The sequence below is a fragment of the Gymnoscopelus microlampas genome, assembly GCF_963454915.1.
Source record: "Gymnoscopelus microlampas genome assembly, chromosome: 5".
In the NCBI taxonomy this organism is placed as follows: Eukaryota; Metazoa; Chordata; class Actinopteri; order Myctophiformes; family Myctophidae; genus Gymnoscopelus; species Gymnoscopelus microlampas.
This window is the reverse complement of record NC_139942.1, coordinates 56402020-56426970: the sequence shown is the minus strand read 5'-3', so window position 1 is coordinate 56426970 and position 24951 is coordinate 56402020. Positions and strand designations below refer to the sequence as shown.

At 39.8% G+C, this 24951-nt stretch overlaps 1 protein-coding gene across 1 annotated transcript in view; it reads left to right on the top strand.

Moving 5' to 3' along the window:
- pappa2 (pappalysin 2) overlaps nt 1-6992 on the top strand; it is a gene marked incomplete at both ends in the record, with an annotated part of 195099 nt that extends 188107 nt beyond the window's left edge. The window contains one exon of the mRNA XM_084057019.1: nt 6825-6992. Within this exon, the coding sequence (XP_083913145.1) occupies nt 6825-6992 (168 nt within the window). The remainder of the gene's footprint in view (nt 1-6824) is intronic.
- Between the last annotated feature and the right edge of the window lie 17959 nt (nt 6993-24951).

The window sequence follows — 24951 nt, the reverse complement described above, 5'->3', positions numbered from 1 at the left end:
CCATTATGCAGAATGTCCCATTTCACAAGTTTTCAAATGTGTGAAATGTATAGAAATCTGTTGAAAATAGCTGATCTACAAAATCAAAATTTGTCGCATCACAACGCATTGTGAGCTTGAAGATTGGCTATTTTCAAATGGTCTAAATAAAATAATAATTGTAGTGGAGTAAAAGTAGGCTACAATACAGTATTTGCCTCCGAGATGTACTGGAATAGAAGTAAAAGTACTGAAAACTGGAAATACTCCAGTAAAGTAAAAACAAAAAAAAACTAAACATTGTACTTAAGTACAGTACATTTGAGTAAATGTACTTAGTTACTTTGCACCACTGCAGATAAATCAGCACATCTTGAAGTAGCTCACATACTTGAATGGGTTTGTTCCCCTCTTATTCTTCAGCCTTGTGTCTGGACCTGGACGTCAGATGGTTGCAGGAGGATACCTGTCTTTATGGAGTGTATTGTTTTTATTTATGGACATAGTCGTAGTGATGAAAGATACACAGAGGAGACAGAGAAGATATATCAGAGCGGAGGTACATGTGTTGACAGAAGAAGAGATCCTCACCGTCTATGAAAAGAGATCATCCTTTTTCTTTTTTTCATCTGTTAACCCGTTCAGACCGGGAAACGCATCTGTGTCGCCACTTTGGTCAACCATTGTTTTATACTTTGGGCTATTCAAAAAATAGCAGATCTACAAGCTCATAGCGCAGCACCGCTATTTGTAGATCTGCTATTTTTTAAAAATCTTGCGTGCAAATCTTTGAATATATATATTTTACACTAAAATCTTTGCTTCCGGTGGGGTCCCTGGAACAATATATTTTGAGATGGGGGTCCGCGGCCAAATACATATCATTTTGGTGGTCCTTGACATGAAAAAAGTTTGAGAACCACTGATATAGAAACAATAGTTTTTTGTTGAGACATTTGACAGTTACAAATATTCACTTTAAAAAATTGATATTAAAAGATTTGCACTAATGTTCACGATTTTTCAAAAATAGCAGATCTACAAGCTCGTAGCGCGGCACTCAGTGCCGTGCTATGAGCTTGTAGATCTGCTATTTTTGAATAGCCAATGGATAAGATAATGGTTAATGGTTAATGGATAATGGCTCAAATCTAAAATGATCACAGATGCGTTCCCGGTCTTAAAGAGTTAACTAGACTGGAGGAATGGCTTTGTGTAGCCTCCCACTGCGAAGGCGTTGTGACCTTGTAAATCCTCTATTCACCACTTTTTTGCCTCTGTCTTACATAATATTTGACAATTTGACAAATGTGACCTTTTTTTTATCCAAAAAAGGTCTTTAACACATTCCCTGCCAGAGTTTATTCATAAGGTACTCACCCACTGCCAGCGTTTTTGAGTTTTATAGCCTTTTGAACCGTTTACAAAAAAATTATATCCATTAAAATCCGCGATCGGATGGTGTTTATAAACAGCAACGACGGACGTACGAGCCCTCATAATGTTTACACTTTTTTTCCTTTTTCTTCTTCTGTGTTATCAGCCGGTAAAAGAGGCTGCAAACGTCATATCCGTTTGGCTGTGACGTGGCTGTGACGTTTCCCCACCGGCCATCTTAGATTAGCTTAGCCACCGATCGGCTATCAGATCGTTTTTAAACACAAAGAGGATAACCGTTCGTCGATCAAAGAAAAGAAAATACAACCGGAGCTTACCATTCGTTTTTTAAACCGTGTGAAAACCATGATCTTTAGCCAAAACCAGGGAAAAACTGTTTTTTCAGGATAAAAAACGAACCGGAAACGGTTGTCGGAAATGTTCTCATAGGATGGGTCGGAAGCGTCATGGGGAAAAAAAAAAATCAAGGATGGTACCAAAAACATTTTTTTTCGTTATTAAACCACATAAAAATACGATCCCGAGATATCTCGGGATACGCAGGTAACGGGTGGATTTAATGTCCCGAGATATCTCGGGATTTGCAGTATATGTGTTAAAGTCCTTAGATTGTAACTTTATAGATGTACAGGTAGCCTGTATACACTTACAGTATATACTGTATGTTGGTTTGTTTACTGTTGAGTGAGAAAACAATGTTGCACATTAACCTAATCATCTCACATCTCTAATCATCTGGGGGGAAAAAAAAGTTTAAAAACTAAGTATGATACCTGTGTAGCCACCTGGATTCTAACCTAGGTCCAGTGGTGGAAAGTATCTTAAGTACAAATTGGAGGTACTTTTACTTAACTGGAGTATTTCCAATTTTCTATACTTTTACTTCTACTCCACTACATTTCGGAGGCAAATATTGTACTTTTACTCCACTACAATTATTTGAAAACTATAGGTTACTAACGTAACCCCGGTTCTATGAAATACGTTGCTCTAGGTGTCGCTATGGGAGAGCGCGGACACAGCATTCACGCCAGGGGGCGCTCTCTCCCATAGTGAGACCTAGAAATGTTTTAGTTTTTGAATAGTTTTAGTCGACTAAAAATCATATGATTATAGTCGACTAAATCTACAGTTGATTCAATCGACTAAAATGTATTTCGGCGGTGCCTTGATGGCGTCGTAATGGCTGATTTTACACTTGGTTGCATGCTGAAAATAGCAGATCTACAAGCTCATAACGTGTCGCAGCGCGACACGTTGTGAGCTTGTAGATCTGCTATTTTCAGAGCGCAACCCCCGAGTGCAACTAAACATAAAATGACTTGTCTTTTAGTTCTACTGGATCTCTTCTCCACTAGATCCCTCACTAACATTTTAGTCTAGCTTTTATTTGTTGACGAAATTGTCAATTTATTTAGCCTTAGCTTTAGTCATCGTAGCTTAGTTTTTATTTAGTTTTCATTTAGTTTTTGTCAGTGAAAAAAAGGTAGTCAACATTTTTCGTCACGGTTTAAAGTCGACGAAATCAACACTGGACCGATGTTCGAGTCCAGGTGGTTTTTATGCCTCTGTTGTTGCTGAATAAACTTTTAGAAGGAGCCATACTACGTTCAGAATATGAGGGGAGGGGTTGACTTTAGAATTAGTCTAAGGTGTGCTTGGATCGTGATTTCCACCCCGTTGGCTCAATTTGTCTCGTTTTTAGCAGAAAAGCAACTTCTTTCCCCCCTGTTTTTTTTTCCTGTGTTTTTCAAATAAATTTCATGAAGCTGGTGGTAAACAATAAAGTGGTTACCGTTCCAAAACACTCCAGAAAAACACAGTCAAACGACTTGGCCCGTTGTCTCTCTCTCTCTCTCTCTCTCTCTCTCTCTCTCTCTCTCTCTCTCTCTCTCTCTCTCTCTCTCTCTCTCTCTCTCTCTCTTCTCTGCGAGAAGAAGGAAAAACAACCCGTTCTCCGTCCAAAAGGTTGTTAGAAGTCAGCGTTTAGGTGCACTGTGTCGTTTGGCTCGCTGCACCGCCTGCATCAATGAATCAACATCAACGGAAACGCTTAACACTTACTTAGGAAACATTTAATGACGAGCCAATGGCGTCTTTAATGGGACGGTTGGCATATCAGATGAAGCTCTCGCTCCACATTCTATAAAGCCCTCTCTGTGGAACACAGACCACGTCCCAACAATGACTCTGTTACCTTCTCCATCATATGTTCCCTCCCCCCCCGCAAAGACCAGTGACATCTAACATAATAACTGATAACCTGCCGACTCCGTCTTCATGCAAACACCTCTATGTCAGGGGTCTTCAACAGGGGGTCCGGGACCCCTAGGGGGTCCTCAGAGTAACTACAGGGGGTCCGCCAAATATTAGTGTGATATGATTTTTCTTTTTACATTAACCACTTGAACCCTAGCATCCCTTTTCTGAGGAGAACTTTAGCCAAAAATAGCAGATCTACAAGCCCACAACGCCTCCCGCTGCGAGGCGTTGTGAGCTTGTAGATCTGCTATTTTTGGCAAAGAGGTATAGGTGTGGAGAGAAAAAAAGAGCAGACCAAGTAAACGAAAAAAAGTATAATCTTAAACACAATTGTATACAATATAGAGTAGGGGGTCCCTGCTTCATCTTTCTCTCAGCTAGGGGGTCCTTGGCCTGAAAACGTTGAAGACCCCTGATCTATGTTATTCTCTCTCTCTCTCTCTCTCTCTCTCTCTCTCTCTCTCTCTCTCTCTCTCTCTCTCTCTCTCTCTCTCTCTCTCTCTCTCTCTCTCTCCATCTCTCTCCATCTCTCCGCTTCCCTTGTTTCTTTCACCAATTTGCCCTTGTCCTCCCCTCTTCCATCTCTCTCTCTCCCTGCCCCCCCCCCCCCCCTCTCCAGGAGTGTGTGTTTACATTGTGTTGCAACAGACTGCTTCACGGGGCACCAGAGTTTATTTTTCAACCTGTGGTGATGGGCTCGCTTCCTAGAGGAGAAACCTGGCAGCCTCTCCTTGTTGATTCTTAACATGTGTTCATCCGTTCACCGTGTGGTTCTTCCCTAACCCCCCCCTCCTCCCCCGAGCCCCCCCCCCCCCTCAAGACGCTCAAGGTTTCTCTCGGCGTTCAAAGAGCACCATGTTGAACCGCTTGACATGGTGCGCTTTATGGCCCCCCAGAGGGACGTTACGGCTGCCTTTGAAAAGCTGTGAGGAAATACAAAAGTCCACTAAGAGCACGCTCAAGTTACTAAGCAGTACTTTACTTCTTCTAGTACACAAACAGTATGGAGTAGGAGAAATGGCAAAGGAAAGCAAATTCACTTTTTATTGTCCTTCGCCGTTTTCTCAAAAACTACTGAAATAACGACTATTTGCTTTTCTCAATGACCCTGTCAGTTTTTTTCTCTAAAGAATTGAATCTATTATTGTATTTATTGTAAAATATGAAATTCTCCAGGCTACCTAAACAGGGACAATCCACTGGACTTTGATTTTACCCCCCCCCCCCCCCGGTCAGACCGTGTTTTCCTGCGTAATTGATGCGTAGGAACACACACAGAGATGGAAGAAGTACTCACATGTTTTACTTACTTATTGTAAAAGTATCAATACTGCAATGTCGATATATCTGTTACAAGAAGTCCCGTATTAAAAAAAAAAAAAAACGTGCAAAAGTATCGGCATCAAAATGTACTTAAAGTACCAATAGTAAAAGTACTCATTGTGCAGAATGTCCCATTTCACAAGTTCAAAATGTGTAAAAAAAAATCTTTTGAAAATAGCCAGATCTTGTAAGATCTGCTAATTTCAAATTGCTGAAATGTATATAGGACCAGTGGCGTTCCCAGAAATTACATTTAGGGCAGGCGAGATTTTTTTCTCTACCCCCCCCCCCCCCCCCCCTCCGAAGGGGCGGGGGGGGGGGGGGGGGGGGGCACTCGGGGAAAAAATCTCGAGGGAAACAAGTTAACAACGCAACACTGACTACAAAACTGAAAAACAAAAACGTTAATGAAAACAATATGCAAGTATAATCAATCAATCAATTATTCAGCAGTGGTCTCTTCATGTTGTAGTTTAATGGTTCAAGCTGCTCTCATACTCAGAGCCCCTTTTATGCCTGGTGAGTACAGGTGAATGGCCCAGAGACCCCCACACCTGGCACTCCTGGCACCCCATGAAGATAAAGGCAAACATTTGCATCACTATAGTATAGGCGACGTCGCTCTGCTGTTTGGATACTGTGGGACACTGATCAAGGCCAAGACACAGATAGGCAGGGTACAAGCCCAATAAAGGGTTTTTATTCAACCTCTTAGCTCAGAGAGCTCTTGTTATTACGTTATTTGGTCAAACTTAAATCATAATAGGGAAAACAACATAAATTCCTCCCAGGTCTGGGGACATTTTCCATTCACATTCACATTTCCATGTTTAATGCTCGATCCATCAGGTTGCCTATGAAAATAAAAGAGACATTCTTTTAGTTCTCAAATTCACACACAAAGTCATTTAACGGTGTAGGGAATTTAATGTGGGATCTCACTCACCGCCCGAAAGCACCTGTCCAGTCACCAGGAGAGCCAGTGGAGAATGAGGCAGAGTGGCTGCGCTTTTAAATGTTTGTGGGCCACACCTAACTGGCCAGCGCAGGTGTGCGGAGTTGTGGCTGATTCATGATGAGGACAGGTAGGTACCGCCCCTCTATGACGTGTCCCAGGCTGCGCTGCTGTCTGTCTGGCCTCTCTCTGCCTCTCTCCCACTGCTTCTCCCTGGTGAGGTGCTTACCTGTCGGGCGGCGCCCTAGTGAGACTCCACAATACGGTAGTGATTAGCTGCCTGCCCGCGTGAATGGACGAGGTCCGACGGCCACTATTCTCTTTGGATTTTTTTTCACTGCCTGTTTTTCAGTCTTTTACTTTATTTTCTAGGGGAGGCTAGATTTTAGTTGGGCAGGCGGCCGCCTGCCCTGCCTCTATGGTGGGTACGCCACTGTATAGGACTGAAGTGGTTAATGTGTATTTCGTTTAAAAAATATCAAAATCTTACTAGTAACTATAGCTAAAGTTTTCAAATAATTGTAGTGGAGTAAAAGTACAATATTTGCCTCAGAGATGTAGTGGAGTAGAATTATTGAAATGTGGACATACTCCAGTAAAGTAAAAGTACCTCCTAATTGTACTTAAGGAACAGCACTTAAGTAAATGTTCTTAGTTACTTTAACACCACTGGTAGGAACTAAACATGCATGGGTTCTGACCAGTGTTGCCAGATTCTGTGAGAGAAACAAGCAACCAGGTCTAGGAAAACCAACCCAAAAGAAGCGACTATGGGGCCACAAGAGCACTTTAACATATACATCGGCTATTTTCAGATAAAATCTTGCGGGGGAAATTATAATAAGCATCAGATCTGGCAACCATTGGTTTTGGCCGCTGATGTTTTTGCTTTGCTTTGATTGGACAGGTCATCCAGTTTGGGGCGGACTGTGACGATGACGGTCGTATGAGCGAGTGCACATGCCGCGATCCCAACGCCGAGGAGAACAAGAGCAAAGCCAAGCGCCTGGAAGGAGGAGGAGGACATGGGGAGGGAGGAGGAGTAGGAGGAGGAGTCAGGCCAGGGCCGCTCTGAGGAGTCCAACACAGGCCAGCCCCACAGACTACACACACAGCAAAGCAACAATCAAACTGATCACATTCATGGATATGTAAATATGTTTTACCAGCCTTTGCTCAAAGCTGGTCCATAAACAGACTGAGTCAACAACGTGTTTCCGACAGGTCTTTCATCATTGGCTGTCCTTTGAGCCAATCGGAAGACTTCCCATACTCTGAACGGGCGGTCTCGTTTTATAATCCAGATTAGGGCCTGATGTCTTCCTATAACAAACGTTAGGACGAGATGCCTTTGAGATTACTCCTGTTGGGGGTTGAATCCTTTAAAGATGTATGTAGTTACCAGTGGGGTAAAGTAACTAAGTACACGTACTCAAGTACTGCACTTAAGTACAATTTTGAGGTACTTTTACTCCACTGGAGTATTTCCAATTGTCTATAATTTTACTTCTACTCCACTGCATCTCAGAGGCAAATATTGTAATTTGACTCCACTACAATTATTTGAAAATTTGAGTTACTAGTTACTTTGCAGATATCAATTATTACATTATAAAACATACATTAACCACTTTAGCCCTATTTTATACCCAGGCTATTTGAAAATAGCCGATCTACAAGCTCACAACGCGTTGTGAGCTTGTAGATCAGCCATTTTTTGCTTAAGTAAAACATTTGAGTACCGTTTCCACCACTGGTAGTTACTTGTTTGATTCTTCACTCTAGTGTCAGTCAATATGAGGGGCTTGAACGTCACATCCGGGTAACAGGAAGTCAAAATCTTGTTGCTACATATAGGTCGCCACATAGGTTTAAGCTCTGGATGTGACGGACACTGTGTATTGTCTTCCTGTTGTGGAGCTGTGAAGGTCGTCTATAAGTGCATTGTTGCATAATGCGCTTGAGCAGGAAATCAGGTTTTAACCTTTAAATATCACCTACTGTAGTTTATTGCTAACTACACCTGGGTAATACATACGACCTGCATCAAAGGGGATTACCATCATCAGTTATTTTTGCTCCCATGTGTAAACCCAGTCATCCTAACTATTACTTTTCTGGGTTTGACTGATCTTTCTTGGGATCATGGAACCCAAATGATTGGCTGTGACCAAACAAACAAACATAAGTACAGTAAGAGCACAATCCCTAAATTAAAGGAGTAGTTCACCCCAAAAAAAAAAATATATATATATATATATATATCAAGTACACGCCCCATGAAGCCTTGAATTCATGGATATTGTTTCTTTTTTGTCGCATTCCTGAGACAATAATTTGATGACTGCATGGCGGTCTCTCCGGTAGGAGACTCAAAGAGTCTCTTTTGAGTCTCCTACCGGATACATTAGCATCTTCCCGCCGGTCATCAAATAATTGGCTTAAGAATGCGAAAAAAATAAAATAAAAATCTCCATGAATTCAATGCTTCATGGGGTGTGTAATTGATAGAAAATAAGTCATTTTTTTGGGGGGTGAACTACTCCGTTCAGGGCTATCCCTACTGACTATGTGCTATATATACTGTCTGTACCATAAGCAATGCTGAGATCTTAATGTCAGCATGCCAGCAATATTCTACAACCCATACTGACGCCCACATGTTATTAGCATCATTCACGTTAAACGGCACTACGAGCTGTTTTAAGCAATAATTGTGCTAATGTTCTGTTTATAGTTGTGCAGTTCAGAAACACTTTTCTGCTATTTTGAGTAAGTACGTTGATGTTGGAGATGTAGGTTTTCCTACATTTTACAGAATTAGACCACAGGTCTGCTGCAGGCACTTACACCTCTTTTTGTACATTGCCATTGTGTAGGCCTATATGTACATTAGTAGATCAGGCGCTATGTAGACTAAATCAGTTGCTCAAGGAATTCAAATTGAATCCCACCTTCTAAAGGACGGAGCAACACGCGACACACAACAACCAACACTAACTGAAGATTTGTAGGTTTAGGAATGTGAAAGGATACTTATCTGTAAAGACTAACATGTATAGACTAATATATTTGGACACTCTCTAACATATTTACTAGATTATGTCCTAGTCACACAAGTCAACACTACGCTATATAAATATATATTATACATATATAAAACACCACAAATACAGCAATACAAGTATCTACGCACATCGAACGGTACTGCTCATATTCTGGGATTATTTAAAAAAATGAGTTTTAGTCGTACTGTAAGTACGGAAGAACAAAAAAATCAAAATACAATTTTGTTCAAAGCGTAATTTTGCGTTTAGATCTTGCAAAAATAATCGCTGCACTTATTTCAATTGAGTTAAATATTTCATTATCAGATGATGCCAACAATGGCCCAGTTCTGATTCTTTTAGATTTGAGTGCAGCATTTGACACAATGGACCACAGCCTTCAATGACGTTGTAATGCTTGAGAACAGATCGGTTGCAGTGTTGACAGATGTTGCATTGCAATGCGACATGTTGTGAGCTTGTAGAAAATCCAAAAATAACATTCTAACGCAAATCTGGTAAAGGGTCCCTGGAGCAAAAAACAATTCAGATGGGGGGGTCCGCGGACAAATACATATTTATTTGGGGCTCCTTGACATGAAAATGAATGAGAACCACTGGTTATAACCATAATATAAAAACAATTATGCAAGCCCAAATAACCGCAACCCGCAACTACCAATATTTACAAGTGACTTTAGAGAAAAACATGCCCAAAGGCGCTGATAATAAGCAGACATGGCAACACTGATCAGTTGGCCAAGGTGAAGAAATATTGTGTGTCCTGTGTCTTTTATTCATTCGCCAATGCATGATATCTAGAAAATTCATCTTAAAAACAATGTTTTCAGGGAAGCCCTACATTAACCCATTAAGACCTGGAACGCATTTTTTTAAAGCATTATTTTACACTTTGGCTATTTTTGAAAAATCATGAAAATGTGAGCAAATCTTTGAATATATATTATTTTAAAGCGAACATTTCTAACTCAAATCTTTGCTTCCGGGGGTCCCTGGACCAAAATATTTTTTTGGATGGGGGTTGGCGGCCAAATACATATACATTTTGGGGGGTCCTTGACATGAAAAAGTTTTGAGAACCACTGACATAGAAACATTAGTTTTTCAGAATAATGTTGGGATTTAGAAGACATTTTGTAGAATGGGCTTCAGGTCTTAATGGGTTAACTTTGGTTTTGAAATGGAGCTCAGTCCTGATCTCAAACATTTCAAACATTTGTATGTATCGTAGGTATATGTGTCAGAATGGTAGGTAGGTATATGTACTGTATATATATATATACGTAGGTATATGTGTCAGAAAGAAACACTGGTAGTGATTAGCAGGAAATCATAGGAAAACATTGTACTTGTAATCATGTTTTGTGTGTTATTAAACTGTACTTTATACTCTGTATGAAATAAAGTGTACCTTTATAAAACAGAGATGACGTTTCAATATTTGTCAGCAGTGTTGGGACTAACGCGTTACAAAGTAACCAGTTACTGTAAAGCAATTACTTTTTGCGATGACTAATAATGTACCTTACCTTTTCCCATTCATTAATGCCTTTATAGTTACTGTGGTTTAAATGGGTGTGTTACCTGGGTTACGTTACGCTCCTCTCGTTGGTCCCGGGTTCGATACCAGGCCATGCACGACAGCAATATGTCGATGTGTGTCCCTGAGCAAGACTCTTCAACCCCTGACTAGCCTTGTAGATCTGCTATTTTTAACCCCTAGCTAGCCTTGTAGATGTGCTATGTTTGACCTAACCTCGCGTCATCAGTCTTTCCACCTCAGAGGAAAGCCTGGTATGCGTTATTAAAGACCCGTCTGATCCGGTCTAAGCCACGCCTACTGAAAAAAAAAATATATAATAATTCTCTTTCCTGATTTTGCCCATCCTGTTTTGCGGTGCCGCTTTGTTTTGGTTCCACAATCCCTATTTAAATGGAATAGAATATCCCTGTGGGATAATACAGTCACTAAATATTCTCTGGAAAGTGCACGCACATTTATATTTTGAAAAATAAGCTAAACTACGCCGTATCAAGGATTTTATTTGGTAGGCCCGCGGACGGACTATTTTGAAGTCTTTCCGGATCTGCCCATCCGGCCGCCTGATGACGCGCCTGGTGACGCGCCTGGTGACGTAGAGGTACTTCCGCTCCCGACCCGATCATAGACACGAAAAGATATGCTGCCCAGGCTATGTTTGACCAATATTCCCCCCAGAATAGGGATTACTAAGTTCAGAGCTCGATTAATGTTAGGGACCAAAAAAAGTCACTACGAAGTACATCTAAATTCAACTCTAAATTGCCTGAAACGTACTCCTAACAGGTTTTTGGGGGGACGATTTTGGCCTCCACACTTAGTGATTTTTTCGGATTTAACTTTCGTTTCGGTAGTGACAAACTTTCGTTTCGGTAGTGACCCAATGGTGAAAAAATAAATGTACTAAGTCCAGAGCTCGATCAGGGCCGTGCTTAGGGATCAGGAGGCCCTAGGCAAACCCCAGTATGAGGCCCCTGGGTCGGGACCCATATGTGGGTTGCGGACAAATTTTTAAGGGTCGTGAGCAAAATACCCCTTTATTTTTTGTTTCCTACATTTTTGTTTTTAATTATTTCAAAAGGTTGATTGGTAGTGACTTTTTTTTTTGGTCCCTAACATTCATCGAGCTCTGGACTTAGTAAATTTTTTTCCGTTTCGGTAGTGACACTACCGAAACGAAAAAAAAAAAGTTCCCCCAAAAACCTGTTAGGAGTACGTTTCAGGCAATTTAAAGCTGATTGGTAGTGATTTTTTTGTGAATTTCTTTTTCCGTTTCGGTAGTGACGAAAAGTGACGAGTGACGAAAACAGAAAAAAAATTGTTCCCCCAAAAACCTGTTAGGAGCACGTTTCAGGCAATTTAAAGCTGATTGGTAGTGATTTTTTTGTGAATTTCTTTTTCCGTTTCGGTAGTGACGAAAAGTGACTAGTGACGAAAACAGAAAAAAAAATTGTTCCCCCAAAAACCTGAAAAGTGACTAGTGACGAAAACAGAAAAAAAATGGTTCCCCCAAAAACCTGTTAGGAGCACGTTTCAGGCAATTTAAAGCTGATTGGTAGTGATTTTTTTGTGAATTTCTTTTTCCGTTTCGGTAGTGACGAAAAGTGACGAGTGACGAAAACAGAAAAAAAAATGTTCCCCCAAAAACCTGTTAGGAGCACGTTTCAGGCAATTTAAAGCTGATTGGTAGTGATTTTTTTGTGAATTTCTTTTTCCGTTTCGGTAGTGACGAAAAGTGACGAGTGACGAAAACAGAAAAAAAAATGTTCCCCCCAAAACCTGTTAGGAGCACGTTTCAGGCAATTTAAAGCTGATTGGTAGTGATTTTTTTGTGAATTTCTTTTTCCGTTTCGGTAGTGACGAAAAGTGACTAGTGACGAAAACAGAAAAAAAATTGTTCCCCCAAAAACCTGTTAGGAGCACGTTTCAGGCTATTTAAAGCTGATTGGTAGTGATTTTTTTGTGAATTTCTTTTTCCGTTTCGGTAGTGACGAAAAGTGACTAGTGACGAAAACAGAAAAAGAATTGTTCCCCCAAAAACCTGTTAGGAGCACGTTTCAGGCGATTTAAAGCTGATTGGTAGTGATTTTTTTGTGAATTTCTTTTTCCGTTTCGGTAGTGACGAAAAGTGACGAGTGACGAAAACAGAAAAAAAATTGTTCCCCCAAAAACCTGTTAGGAGCACGTTTCAGGCAATTTAAAGCTGATTGGTAGTGATTTTTTTGTGAATTTCTTTTTCCGTTTCGGTAGTGACGAAAAGTGACTAGTGACGAAAACAGAAAAAAAAATTGTTCCCCCAAAAACCTGAAAAGTGACTAGTGACGAAAACAGAAAAAAAATTGTTCCCCCAAAAACCTGTTAGGAGCACGTTTCAGGCAATTTAAAGCTGATTGGTAGTGATTTTTTTGTGAATTTCTTTTTCCGTTTCGGTAGTGACGAAAAGTGACTGGTGTCGAAAACAGAAAAAAAATTGTTCCCCCAAAAACCTGTTAGGAGCACGTTTCAGGCAATTTAAAGCTGATTGGTAGTGATTTTTTTGTGAATTTCTTTTTCCGTTTCGGTAGTGACGAAAGGTGACGAAAACAGAAAAAAAATTGTTCCCCCAAAAACCTGTTAGGAGCACGTTTCAGGCATTTTAAAGCTGATTGGTAGTGATTTTTTTGTGAATTTCTTTTTCCGTTTCGGTAGTGACGAAAAGTGACTAGTGACGAAAACAGAAAAAAAATTGTTCCCCCAAAAACCTGAAAAGTGACTAGTGACGAAAACAGAAAAAAAATGTTTCCCCCAAAAACCTGTTAGGAGCACGTTTCAGGCAATTTAAAGCTGATTGGTAGTGATTTTTTTGTGAATTTCTTTTTCCGTTTCGGTAGTGACGAAAAGTGACTAGTGACGAAAACAGAAAAAAAAATGTTCAGGTTTTTGGGGGAACAAGCACGTTTCAGGCAATTTAAAGCTGATTGGTAGTGATTTTTTTGTGAATTTCTTTTTCCGTTTCGGTAGTGACGAAAAGTGACGAGTGACGAAAACAGAAAAAAAAATTTTCCCCCAAAAAACTGTTAGGAGAACGTTTCAGGCAATTTAAAGCTGATTGGTAGTGATTTTTTTGTGAATTTCTTTTTCCGTTTCGGTAGTGACGAAAAGTGACTAGTGACGAAAACAGAAAAAAAATTGTTCCCCCAAAAACCTGTTAGGAGTACGTTTCAGGCAATTTAAAGTTGATTGGTAGTGACTTTTTTGTGACTTTTTTGTTTTGGTCCCTAACATTCATCGAGCTCTGGACTTGGTAATTTTTTTTCCGTTTCGGTAGTGACACTAACGAATCGGGAAAAAAAATGTTCCCCCAAAAACCTGTTAGGAGCACGTTTCAGGCAATTTAAAGCTGATTGGTAGTGATTTTTTTGTGAATTTCTTTTTCCGTTTCGGTAGTGACGAAAAGTGACTAGTGACGAAAACAGAAAAAAAATTGTTCCCCCAAAAACCTGTTAGGAGTACGTTTCAGGCAATTTAAAGTTGATTGGTAGTGACTTTTTTGTGACTTTTTTGTTTTGGTCCCTAACATTCATCGAGCTCTGGACTTGGTAATTTTTTTTTCCGTTTCGGTAGTGACACTAACGAATCGGAAAAAAAAATGTTCCCCCAAAAACTTGTTAGGAGTACTTTTCAGGCAATTTAAAGTTGATTGGTAGTGACTTTTTTGTGACTTTTTTTTTTTGGTCCCTAACATTCATCGAGCTCTGGACTTGGTAATTTTTTTTCCGTTTCGGTAGTGACACTACCGAAACGAAAAAAAAATTGTTCCCCCAAAAACCTGTTAGGAGTACGTTTCAGGCAATTTAAAGTTGATTGGTAGTGACTTTTTTGTGACTTTTTGTTTTGGTCCATAACATTCATCGAGCTCTGGACTTAGTACATTTTTTTCTGTTTCGTTAGTGACACTACCGAAACGAAAAAAAAATTGCGTAGCACTTTACAATAATGACCCGTTATAAAGCATTTATAAACGTTTATAAGTAGTTTGTAGACTATTAACAAATCATTAACAACCTGTTTGTTGACATTCGTAAATGATTACTAAAACCTTTATAAATACAGTTACAAATCATTTGTAAAGTATTAGTAAGTAGTGAACTATTCATGAATAAGCCATTTATATACATCTGTAAAAGATTATTAAATCATTTGTAAGTACCGTTTCTAAAGCATTTATAAACGTTTATAAGCAGTTTGTAGACTATTAACAAATCATTAACAACCTGTTTATTGACATTCGTAAATGATTACTAAAGCCTTTATAACTACGGTTACAAATCATCTATAAAGGTATTAGTAACTATTCATGAATAAGCCATGTATAATACATCTGTAAATGATTATTAAATCATTTGTAACTGATGTTACATAATATATACAAGCTATTGGTAGCTTGTTCATGTTTAACATGCTTTGTAAAACATTCCTAAAATATCTATAAATCCTTTGTACATGTTATTATGTGCCCTACAGTAAAGTGAAGACAGTTCATCATTTATGACTGTCTGTTAATGTGGACTTTCTCCTTACCTGTTGCAAACTACCTGGCTTTCATGAATGCAGACACCAAACAATTACTAGAATTATCATTCGTGTTAAGCAAATGATGCGTAAGACATTCGTAAAGAGTATGTAAACCATTTGTGGTGATAGGGACCAAAAAAGTCACTACAAAGTACTACCAATCAACTCTAAATTGCCTGAAACGTACTCCTAACAGGTTTTTGGGGGGACGATTTTGGCCTCCACACTTAGTGATTATTTCGGATTTAACTTTCGTTTCGGTGGTGACCAACTTTCGTTTCGGTAGTTTGATTACAAAATGTAAGTTGTGTAAAAAATAATCTGACTATACTAAGTTGTTATTTGTTTGTTTAAGTCAGGCTATACTCTACTCAGAGTCATAAGTTTACAAAATGTACTAAAGTACAGTGAACGTCTGTGCGGTTTGTCTTCATCACTGAAAATAACGTACATGTAAACTGATGTCATGTGCAGTTGGGGTGAAGAAACACAACCATTTCACTCCTAATAATACCTATTTGATTTTACATCCTGACTTGCTGCTGTAGCTGAGTCTTGAACCTGTTACCTGCGGCTCACTAGTCAGTGACTCTATCCATTCACCTACAGCTGTTTCCTTGGAATCTGCGGTTCTGAAACGTTTTGTTGTCAACCCCCCAAATTGACATGTATTTGGGCAGTGGACCCCAATGTGAAAAGATGTAGTGTCAGGGCCCCCCATGAAAAAGATTTATATTTATGCTGTAACACATTTTTTTTAAAGTTATTTGTCTTGTTTGTTGTTCAAGTCAAAGCACCAGGAAGGCTGTACTTGTCAGCCATCTGTTAGCTCAATGGGTTGAGACGCAGTATTCATGATCCAGAGGCCATGAGTTCAAATCCCATTGATGTCTTTCCTATGATTCTTTCCTTTGCAGACTGGCTTCCAGAAGATCAACTGAAAACTACCAGGAAGGCTATATTTGTCATCCAACTGTTAGCTCAATGGGTTGAGACGCAGTATACATGATCCGGAGGCCATGAGTTCAAATCCCATTGATGTCTTTCCTATGATTCTTTACTTTGCAGACTGGCTTCCAGAAGATCAACTGAAAACTACCAGGAAGGCTGTACATGTCAGCCATCTGTTAGCTCAATGGGTTGAGACGCAGTATTCATGATCCAGAGGCCATGAGTTCAAATCCCATTGATGTCTTTCCTATGATTCTTTCCTTTGCAGACTGGCTTCCAGAAGATCAACTGAAAACTACCAGGAAGGCTGTACTTGTCAGCCATCTGTTAGCTCAATGGGTTGAGACGCAGTATTCATGATCCAGAGGTCATGAGTTCAAATCCCATTGATGTTTTTCCTATGATTCTTTGCTTTGCAGACTGGCTTCCAGAAGATCAACTGAAAACTACCAGGAAGGCTGTACTTGTCAGCCATCTGTTAACTCAATGGGTTGAGACGCAGTATACATGATCCAGAGGCCATGAGTTCAAATCCCACTGGTGTCTTTACTGTGATGCTTCCCTTTGCAGACTAACTTCTAGAAAAACAAGTTAAAACCACCAGAAAACCTGTAACTCTCAGCCAACAGCATAGCTCAACTGGTAGAGCGTGTCCAATAACATGACTTGACTTGACTTGAGTGGGTTCGATTCCCACTCGAGTCAAGTGTCCCCGGTAACTTGGGGCAACGGATAGATTGACTGATATCCTTAGTGATGCTTCCCTTTGCAGATTAACTTCTAGAAAAACAAGTTAAAACCACCAGAAAACCTGTAACTCTCAGCCAACAGCATAGCTCAACTGGTAGAGCGTCTGTCCAATAACATGACTTGACTTGACTTGACTTGAGTGGGTTCGATTCCCACTCGAGTCAAGTGTCCCCGGTAACTTGGGGCAACGGATTAATTGACTGATATCCTTAGTGATGCTTCCCTTTGCAGACTAACTTCTAGAAAAACAAGTTAAAACCACCAGAAAACCTGTAACTCTCAGCCAACAGCATAGCTCAACTGGTAGAGCGTCTGTCCAATTACATGACTTGACTTGACTTGAGTGGGTTCGATTCCCACTCGAGTCAAGTGTCCCCGGTAACTTGGGGCAACGGATAAATTGACTGATATCCTTAGTGATGCTTCCCTTTGCAGACTAACTTCTAGAAAAACAAGTTAAAACCACCAGAAAACCTGTAACTCTCAGCCAACAGCATAGCTCAACTGGTAGAGCGTCTGTCCAATAACATGACTTGACTTGACTTGACTTGAGTGGGTTCGATTCCCACTCGAGTCAAGTGACTGATATCCTTAGTGATGCTTCCCTTTGCAGACTAACTTCTAGAAAAACAAGTTAAAACCACCAGAAAACCTACCAGTTGAGCATAGCGTCTGTCCAATAACATGACTTGACTTGACTTGAGTGGGTTCGATGTGTGACTTGACTTGTCAAGTCAAGTCAAGTCAAGTCATGTTATTGGACAGACGCTCTACCAGTTGAGCTATGCTGTTGGCTGAGAGTTACAGGTTTTCTGGTGGTTTTAACTTGTTTTTCTAGAAGTTAGTCTGCAAAGGGAAGCATCACTAAGGATATCAGTCAATTTATCCGTTGCCCCAAGTTACCGGGGACACTTGACTCAAGTGGGAATCGAACCCACTCAAGTCAAGTCAAGTCATGTTATTGGACAGACGCTCTACCAGTTGAGCTATGCTGTTGGCTGAGAGTTACAGGTTTTCTGGTGGTTTTAACTTGTTTTTCTAGAAGTTAGTCTGCAAAGGGAAGCATCACAGTAAAGACACCAGTGGGATTTGAACTCATGGCCTCTGGATCATGTATACTGCGTCTCAACCCATTGAGTTAACAGATGGCTGACAAGTACAGCCTTCCTGGTAGTTTTCAGTTGATCTTCTGGAAGCCAGTCTGCAAAGCAAAGAATCATAGGAAAAACATCAATGGGATTTGAACTCATGGCCTCTGGATCATGAATACTGCGTCTCAACCCATTGAGCTAACAGATGGCTGACAAGTACAGCCTTCCTGGTAGTTTTCAGTTGATCTTCTGGAAGCCAGTCTGCAAAGGAAAGAATCATAGGAAAGACATCAATGGGATTTGAACTCATGGCCTCTGGATCATGAATACTGCGTCTCAACCCATTGAGCTAACAGATGGCTGACAAGTACAGCCTTCCTGGTAGTTTTCAGTTGATCTTCTGGAAGCCAGTCTGCAAAGGAAAGAATCATAGGAAAGACATCAATGGGATTTGAACTCATGGCCTCCGGATCATGTATACTGCGTCTCAACCCATTGAGCTAACAGTTGGATGACAAATATAGCCTTCCTGGTAGTTTTCAGTTGATCTTCTGGAAGCCAGTCTGCAAAGGAAAGAATCATAGGAAAGACATCAATGGGATTTGAACTCATGGCCTCTGGATCATGAATACTGCATCTCAACCCATTGAGCTAACAGATGGCTGACAAGTACAGCCTTCCTGGTGCTTTGACTTGAACAACAAACAAGACAAATAACTTTAAAAAAAATGTGTTACAGCATAATTATAAATCTTTTTCATGGGGGGCCCTGACACTACATCTTTTCACATTGGGGTCCACTGCCCAAATACATGTCAATTTGGGGGGTTGACAACAAAACGTTTCAGAACCGCAGATTCCAAGGAAACAGCTGTAGGTGAATGGATAGAGTCACTGACTAGTGAGCCGCAGGTAACAGGTTCAAGACTCAGCTACAGCAGCAAGTCAGGATGTAAAATCAAATAGGTATTATTAGGAGTGAAATGGTTGTGTTTCTTCACCCCAACTGCACATGACATCAGTTTACATGTACGTTATTTTCAGTGATGAAGACAAACCGCACAGACGTTCACTGTACTTTAGTACATTTTGTAAACTTATGACTCTGAGTAGAGTATAGCCTGACTTAAACAAACAAATAACAACTTAGTATAGTCAGATTATTTTTTACACAACTTACATTTTGTAATCAAACTACCGAAACGAAAGTTGGTCACCACCGAAACGAAAGTTAAATCCGAAATAATCACTAAGTGTGGAGGCCAAAATCGTCCCCCCAAAAACCTGTTAGGAGTACGTTTCAGGCAATTTAGAGTTGATTGGTAGTACTTTGTAGTGACTTTTTTGGTCCCTATCACCACAAATGGTTTACATACTCTTTACGAATGTCTTACGCATCATTTGCTTAACACGAATGATAATTCTAGTAATTGTTTGGTGTCTGCATTCATGAAAGCCAGGTAGTTTGCAACAGGTAAGGAGAAAGTCCACATTAACAGACAGTCATAAATGATGAACTGTCTTCACTTTACTGTAGGGCACATAATAACATGTACAAAGGATTTATAGATATTTTAGGAATGTTTTACAAAGCATGTTAAACATGAACAAACACATTAACAGACAGTTGTAAATGATGAACTGTCTTCACTTTACTATAGGGCACATAATAACATGTACTAAGGATTTATAGATACTTTAGGAATGTTTAACAAAGCATATGTTAAACATGAACAAGCTACCAATAGCTTGTATATATTATGTAACATCAGTTACAAATGATTTAATAATCATTTACAGATGTATTATACATGGCTTATTCATGAATAGTTACTAATACCTTTATAGATGATTTGTAACCGTAGTTATAAAGGTTTTAGTAATCATTTACGAATGTCAATAAACAGGTTGTTAATGATTTGTTAATAGTCTACAAACTGCTTATAAACGTTTATAAATGCTTTAGAATGGGTCATAAATTTTTTTCCGTTTCGGTAGTGACACCATTGTGTCACTACCGAAACGGAAAAAAGATTACTAAGTCCAGAGCTCGATGAATGTTAGGGACCAAAAAAAAAAAGTCACAAAAAAGTCACTACCAATCAACTTTAAATTGCCTGAAACGTACTCCTAACAGGTTTTTGGGGGAACCTTTTTTTTCCCGTTTCGGTAGTGACACCATTGTGTCACTACTGAAACGGAAAAAAAATTACTAAGTCCAAAGCTCGATGAATGTTAGGGACCACAAAAAAAGTCACTACCAATCAACTTTAAATTGACTGAAATGTACTCCTAACAGGTTTTTGGGGGAACAATTTTTATTTCGTTTCGGTAGTGTCACTACCGAAACGGAAAAAAAATTACTAAGTCCAGAGCTTGATGAATGTTAGGGACAAAAAAAAAAGTCACTACCAATCAACTTTAAATTGCCTGAAACGTACTCCTAACAGGTTTTTGGGGGAACAATTCTTTTTCCGTTTCGGTAGTGACACTATTGTCACTACCGAAACGGAAAAAAATTTACTAAGTCCAGAGCTCGATGAATGTTAGGGACCAAAAAAAAAGTCACTACCAATCAACTTTAAATTGCCTGAAACGTACTCCTAACATGTTTTTGGGGGAACAATTTTTTTTTCCGTTTCGGTAGTGACACCATTGAACCCGTCTTAGTCTAGACGGGTTCACTAACCATTCAGCTATGGCCACCCCTCTTCCTGCAGACATTATAGGCACAAAACATTCAATTACGCATTCAATATTTTATTACACAGATTATTACATCATGTTATTAATGCTTTAGCATGTTATGCACATTACATTATGAGTTGTATACTGTACATACATCAATGAGGTCAGAAAAAAAAGAAGAAAAAAAAAGTTTTGTGTCAGGTGAGTAACTAACGGTCAGTGTCGATTTCGTCGACTAGAACTATGACGAAAACTAAATATAAACTAAGCTACGATGACTAAAACTAAGACTAAATATATTGACAATTGTGTCAACAAATAAAAACTAGACTAAAATTTCAGTGAGGGACCTAGTGGAGAAGAGATCCAGTAGAACTAAAAGACAAGTCATTTTATGTTTGGTTGCGCTCGGGTGCTGCGCTCTGAAAATAGCAGATCTACAAGCTTTTAGTCGACTAAAATCTTATGACATTAAGTCGACTAAATCATTTCAGGTGACTGAAATGTGACTCAAACTAAATCAAAATTTGCTGTCAAAACCAACACTGCTGACGGTGCAGAAACAATATCACATTGTATATTTATTTACAGAGGAAAGTCACAATGTTGTGCTATACTTATGACATTATGATGTACTTTGCCGTCTATACAAATATCTACAAGCATTCATTTCATATTGACATGAGACTTGGTACAAATAAATGAATGAATGAAATTATGCGTTTCTCAGACATGGGTGTGACTGCACTATATCTGTTGTTCTCAACCTTTTCAGGCCGTGACCCCCAATATAACCGTATTTAAGCTGGGGACCCCCTAAAATAATCATATTTGAACTGGACCCTATTTATAGGGTCCTATTTATAGGTTATTAATTTCATCATGTGTCTCGCTAGCCAATCACAGTGCTGAATAGAGTCAGCCAATAGAGTCAGCCAATCACAGTACAGCTAGGGGTGTACTAATGTAGAGGGGTGTGCTATTATGAGCCAATCACAGTACAGCGAAGGGTGTACTAATGAGGTGTCCCAACCCCACTTATAGGAGCGGCAACACCGCTCAAAAATTATATATGAACTGGACCCCCCCCCCCCCCCAAATTTAAAAAAAAAAAAAATCATATTTGGACTGGAGACCCCCCAAAATAATCATATTTGAACTGGACCCCCCCCCCCCCCCCCTAAAAAAATAATAGTATTTGAACTGGGGACCCCGTAGCCTGACGAGCACTTGGAATTGTATAGGAGTTGAGGCATTACATTTAGTTTGACTCGGTTCCACAGATACGTAAATATTGTGAAATACGTAAATATTGTGAAAGTAGCCGATCTACAAGCTCACAACGCCTCGCCTCGCGAGGCGTTGTGAGCTTGTAGATCGGCTACTTTCACAATTTTCATCTCTTTCAATTTGGCCAATGTTTGAGCAGTTGCACAGTCTAGTCTGTTGAATTACTTTTGATGCAATAATGGTCTTTTTTTCCACTACATTTCTTTTCTTTGTTTTTAGGTATTAAAAAGGTCTTAAAAGTCACTCTACAGTCATCTGGGGGACCCCCCCCCCCCAAAAAAAATCATGTGGGGACACCCCTGGGGGTCCGGGCCCACAGGTTGAGAACCACTGCTCTAGGTGACATATTATGACATAATACCCTATAAAAAAGATGCAAAGATGCACAACAAAAGCTCAACAAAGACGTTCCTCTCTCCTACAGAAACATGTTACTGTACATCATGATGACCATGGAGCCCGTAAGCACACAGCCAAGCTATATGGATGTTAACACATCGGGTGCCAAACACGCTCTGAACCGTGTTTTCACAGAGTAGCGATTTGGTGCCGAACACGGTCTGAACCGTGTTTGATGTCTTTTTTCTTTTTTTTCCACACGGGGGGGCTGGAGCAGCTCTGGAATCACCCACAGTGATTCTGAGAAGGATAGGCTAGATGGATCACCGTGTCAAAAAACATGGCTCCCATCCGCTTCCGTTCTATCTCCTTCTCTAAAACCCCTATAACTCTGAAACGTTTTACGCTGGGGAAAATTACTCATTTTGTATCCGCGATCGCTGCGCCATTGTTACTCGCGTAAGAGATGATATCGTTCCAGGCGTTAGCCAGGACCATCGTGCAAAATGCACGCATGCTTTGTTTCACATGGAATGCACGTCGTGGAGTCTACAGCTTAAACAGCGCCGCGCAGCTCAACGGTGAGATTTCTGGCACCGAACGTAATCTGTTATTATAAAATGCTGGCACCCAATGTGTTAATTGGCTGTTAAAGGAGCAATTCACCCATTCATATAATTTGTCCTCATTAATGCTTATTATAAGATGGAACCGTACTACAAAAGTACTTTTGTACATCTGCACCTAAGTACAGTACTTGAGTAAATGTACTTAGTTACTTTACACCACTGCAATTATATGAAGATAGGGTTGAAAATGGGTGACCATGTCCTTTAATTTGCCATTTTCAAGACACATATAAATGTAGTTAAAGTTTTAGAATAACTTGTATATACTTTGCAAAATACTGACATGTACATTTTGGCAACTTCTACTTGATGACTTGACATGAAAAGCCAGGCCGTTATAAAACTTCTCCATACTGCAGCTTTAAAGCATGTACAATGGAACAGCTTCTTTATAAATGCATTCTTTTAATACTACATTCAAAATGGTATATAACTCAATGTTTATCATAATAAGACTATGTACACGGGTGTGGGTGTGTGTGTGTGTGTGTGTGTGTGTGTGTGTGTGTGTGTGTGTGCGTGTGCGTGTGCGTGTGCGTGTGTGCGTGTGTGCGTGTGTGTGTGTGTGTGTGTGTGTGTGTGTGCGTGTGCGTGTGCGTGTGCGTGTGTGTGTGTGTGTGTGTGCATGTGTGTTGGGGGGTCATATTTTATCTTGTTTTTTGTATCGGTTTAATTTATAATCCCAATTTCTTCAGATGCAAACGTCTTCCTGTTATTTTTTAATGGTTTAATTTATAATAATCATAATAATTCCCTTGCTACTACTGTAGGCCAACTGCATGACCACGGGTCATGCCATGCAAGGACAGGAGGGGAAAAAGATCGAATGCTTTAACAAAAGGCTGGCCTTGCACATGGACAGATTTCCAAGCTTTTGTGGAGGTGTGCTGATGTTTTGATCGGCTCTTGGAGCTCTTTGAGATTTGAACTATAATGTAATGTTCCCTACAAATTACCCCTGTAATTTAAAACAAGCATGAAAGGATCAAATTGACGGCACCAAAGCGTGATGCCATCAATGCATTAAATGGGACATTATGACAGTGAATCAGACCATTGAATGGGCGAGGTAGGCGACATACTGACCTACCCACGATTCATCAGACCATTCATCAGGTGTTATCAAGACATACTGAGCTACCGACGGAGATGACTTATATCAGTGGTTCTCAAACTTTTTCATGTCAAGGACCCCCAAATTGACACTTATTAGCCCGCGGACCCCCATTTGAAAAGATAAGCCAGGGACCCCCATAAGAGAAGATTTTTACGGCTCTAGCTGTAAAAAAAAAAAGAATATCAAGGACCCCCAGTTTGACATGCATTAGGCGACGGACCCCCATTTAATGGCATTTCTATCCCTGGGACCCCAATTTGTATTGTAAAATCAATGTTAATTTAACTCTGAGAGTGTACAGATGGAACCAAATGGACCCGTTAGGGTCCATTTGGTTGCATTTGTACACTCTCAGAGTTACAGACCCATAAGGGGTTCCTATCCATCATTTAGCTGGGGACCCCCTGGAACCCCCTCAAGTACCCCTGGGGGTCCCCGGACCCCACTTTGAGAACCAATGACTTATAATAGTCCATGAGCCAGAGCCCCAAAATTGAGCAATAATTACCGAAAGAGTGGGCAAAACCATACCTATATTAAATTGTTCATAGGGTCAATATAAGTAAATAAATATATGATAACCTTTCCACAGGAGCAGCGTTTTCATAGTTATCACACATTTTGTTATTTTCCCCATACGTACATGACAGGTGAAAAAATCACAACATTTTAAAAAATAGTTATCATACTGAACCTTCCCCAGTTCATTACTTACATGAAGACAATGATTTATCATACTTTTTCTGAAAGTGTATATTTAAATATGCAAATTAGGCATTATATAGGAAAACATGCCCTAATTTGCATATTTAAATATACAATTTCAGAGAACTTGTAATACGATAAATCATGTTATTATATATTTATTTACTTATATTGACCCTATGAACAATTTAATATAGGTATGGTTTTGCCCACTCTTTCGGTAATGAAATCTTGTCTGGCTCATGGACTATAAAGTTACGTTTCGGTTTTCGAGGCGCACCGTCTCAAGCGAACTGGAGCCACGAGAGGTAC